Source organism: Penaeus vannamei, chromosome 8 (assembly GCF_042767895.1).
Source record: "Penaeus vannamei isolate JL-2024 chromosome 8, ASM4276789v1, whole genome shotgun sequence".
In the NCBI taxonomy this organism is placed as follows: Eukaryota; Metazoa; Arthropoda; class Malacostraca; order Decapoda; family Penaeidae; genus Penaeus; species Penaeus vannamei.
In genome coordinates this window covers 31,406,992-31,409,491 of record NC_091556.1, presented here as the reverse complement: position 1 = coordinate 31,409,491, position 2,500 = coordinate 31,406,992, and the positions used below count along the sequence as shown (strand labels likewise).

Sequence of the window (2,500 nt, the reverse complement as noted above, 5' to 3'; positions counted from 1 at the left end):
CCGGATTTTCGGACACGTCAGGAAATTTCCCTGAGTTATTTCCCCTTTCCTCGCGTGTGGGGGAAGGCCGGGGAGAGGCGGGGAAGCTGCGATGGTTAACATTTTGATTTACGCTTCGGGGACTATACATACAGGGTGCGTTTATCCCGTTTATTAGGCTGATGTGCGTATCTATGGACGTGGTTGTCTGTGTAAGTGTTTTTGCTTGCGTGGATGTGTAAGTGTATGCAGTCTGTATGGAGTCTGTCGTGTTGCGATTGTTAATATTTTGTTTTCGGCTATGTTTTAATTTATGTACTCTTTATTATTACTTTGATTGTGTGTGTGTGTGTGTGTGTGTGTGTATGTGTGTGTGTGTGTGTGTGTGTGTGTGTGTGTGTGTGTGTGTGTGTGTGTGTGTGTGTGTGTGTGCGTGTGTGCATAATAGAAGCATTGACCCATTCACCGTTTATAAACCTAGTTTTACTTCATCATACAGAGAGATTATTATTTTCATCATTACCATTCTTTTTCACCCTGATAGTACTAATGGTGATGATAATAATGATGATGATGATAATTATATTAATTAATGTTACTTTCATCATCATCATTATTTTCATTTTCATTATCCTTATTATCATCCTCTTTTCTGATATGAACATCATCATTATTATTATTATCATCAGTATCATTACTATTATGACCTTTATCATCATTATCATCTTTATCATTACCATTGTCATCGTCATACTTATCGTCATCATCATTATAAATTTCAACATCAATATCATCATCATTATAAATTTCATAATTAATATCATCATCATTATAAATTTCATAATTAATATCATCATTATAAATTTCATCATCAATATCATCATCATTACAAATTTCATCATCAATATCATCATCATCACTATCCTCCTCATCATGTTTTCACCATTGTTAATGTTATTGATATTGACATCATCATTCCCTACATCATCATTATCATCATCATTGTTCTCAGCGGAATGACGAATTAAATCAGTTTTTCTTTATTTTACAGATGGTGGTTGTGGTGCAGTCAAGGAAACCGAGACAGAGGTAAGTTATTACAATATGATTATATATTTTTTTACGATAACAACCAAACCAACAAAACTAGTGATAAGATAGTTAGAATGATAGTAATGAGAATAAGAACAGCAGAAACAGCCAGACAACAATAATGAGAATCATAATAATGGTGATAATAATAATATGAAAACCGATGATATTAATAATGATGACAATGATAATGATAATAAACTATAAGTAATAGAATATTTATGAAAATAATAGTAATGTTAATGAGGATAATGATAGTAATGTTAATAATAATAACAATGATGACAATTAATGATGATCATAACAACAACAACAAAATTATTGATAATGATCATAACGTTGATGATTATAATATGTAATGATAATGATAATAGTAACAACAACAATAATGATAATGATAATAACGTTCATGATCATAATGATAATATAATAATGATAGTAATGATAGTAATAACAACAAAAAATATAGCAATGATAATACTGCTATTGCTGCTGCTGCTACTAATAATGATATTAATAATACTGACAATAATAGTAATGATATTAACAATAACAACAAGAACAATGATAATGATAATGATGGTGATAATGATAATAATGTTAATAACAGTAATAATAACAACAATAACAATAATAATCATAAGTTGGGTTAAGACACACCTCTGATTAAAGATTATTATTCATAACTTTTTGAATTATCCTGCCAACCAAATAACCATCGAACAAACAAACAAATAAACAAAAGACGCTATCAAGAATAGTGTTATTATCTCTTTGGCGGAGGTAATGACAATGATGATAACAATGAGAATAATAACAATAAGACTAAAATCAGAACACTCATTTGTTGTTTTTTCTTATTAATTCTTTGAGCAGTCTATTTACGACTACTTTGAGATCAGAGAAAGTTAGTTTAGTTCTTGATTTCCGTGCGAACGATAAGTCGACTTGATGGTCAAAACTCACTTGTTCTAAATATGAAAACAGGGAAATAATTACAAGAAGAAATAATTCTTAATCGAAAATGGCAGGGAATTCATTAGATGGACGAAAGACGAAACTAATAGCAATACCTATGCGTTGTTACTTGAAGCAAACAATCGTGATAATGACAGCTATATATACTCCGTCTGAATCAGTCAGGAACTTTATAGTCAGTCTCTTCACGTGCTGGTTGTTTTGTAGTTCATAATTTGACTTGAGGTTAGGCTTCAAGGGTGTGTGAATCGACGTCGCTGATTGGTTAATGTCTGAAGCACGAGCTGCTGATTGGCTGGATCTGAGGCCGAGCGATTTAAATTCCCGCTAAATACCGAGTGTAACGGCTCAAGGACCGTTAGTAACCGTTTCAAATATTTTAAAATCGTCTCACGTCTGCAATCAGTGAAAGCAGCAGTCGTTTCCAGCTAAGCCTTACAGAACGCATTAA

The 2,500-nt window shown here is 31.9% G+C and overlaps 1 protein-coding gene across 1 annotated transcript in view; it reads left to right on the top strand.

Moving 5' to 3' along the window:
- LOC113815774 (Kallmann syndrome 1) overlaps positions 1-2,500 on the top strand; it is a 24,263-nt gene that overhangs the window by 14,084 nt on the left and 7,679 nt on the right. Inside the window, exon 4 of the mRNA XM_070124091.1 lies at positions 1,031-1,068. Coding sequence (XP_069980192.1) covers positions 1,031-1,068 — 38 coding nt within the window. The remainder of the gene's footprint in view (positions 1-1,030; positions 1,069-2,500) is intronic.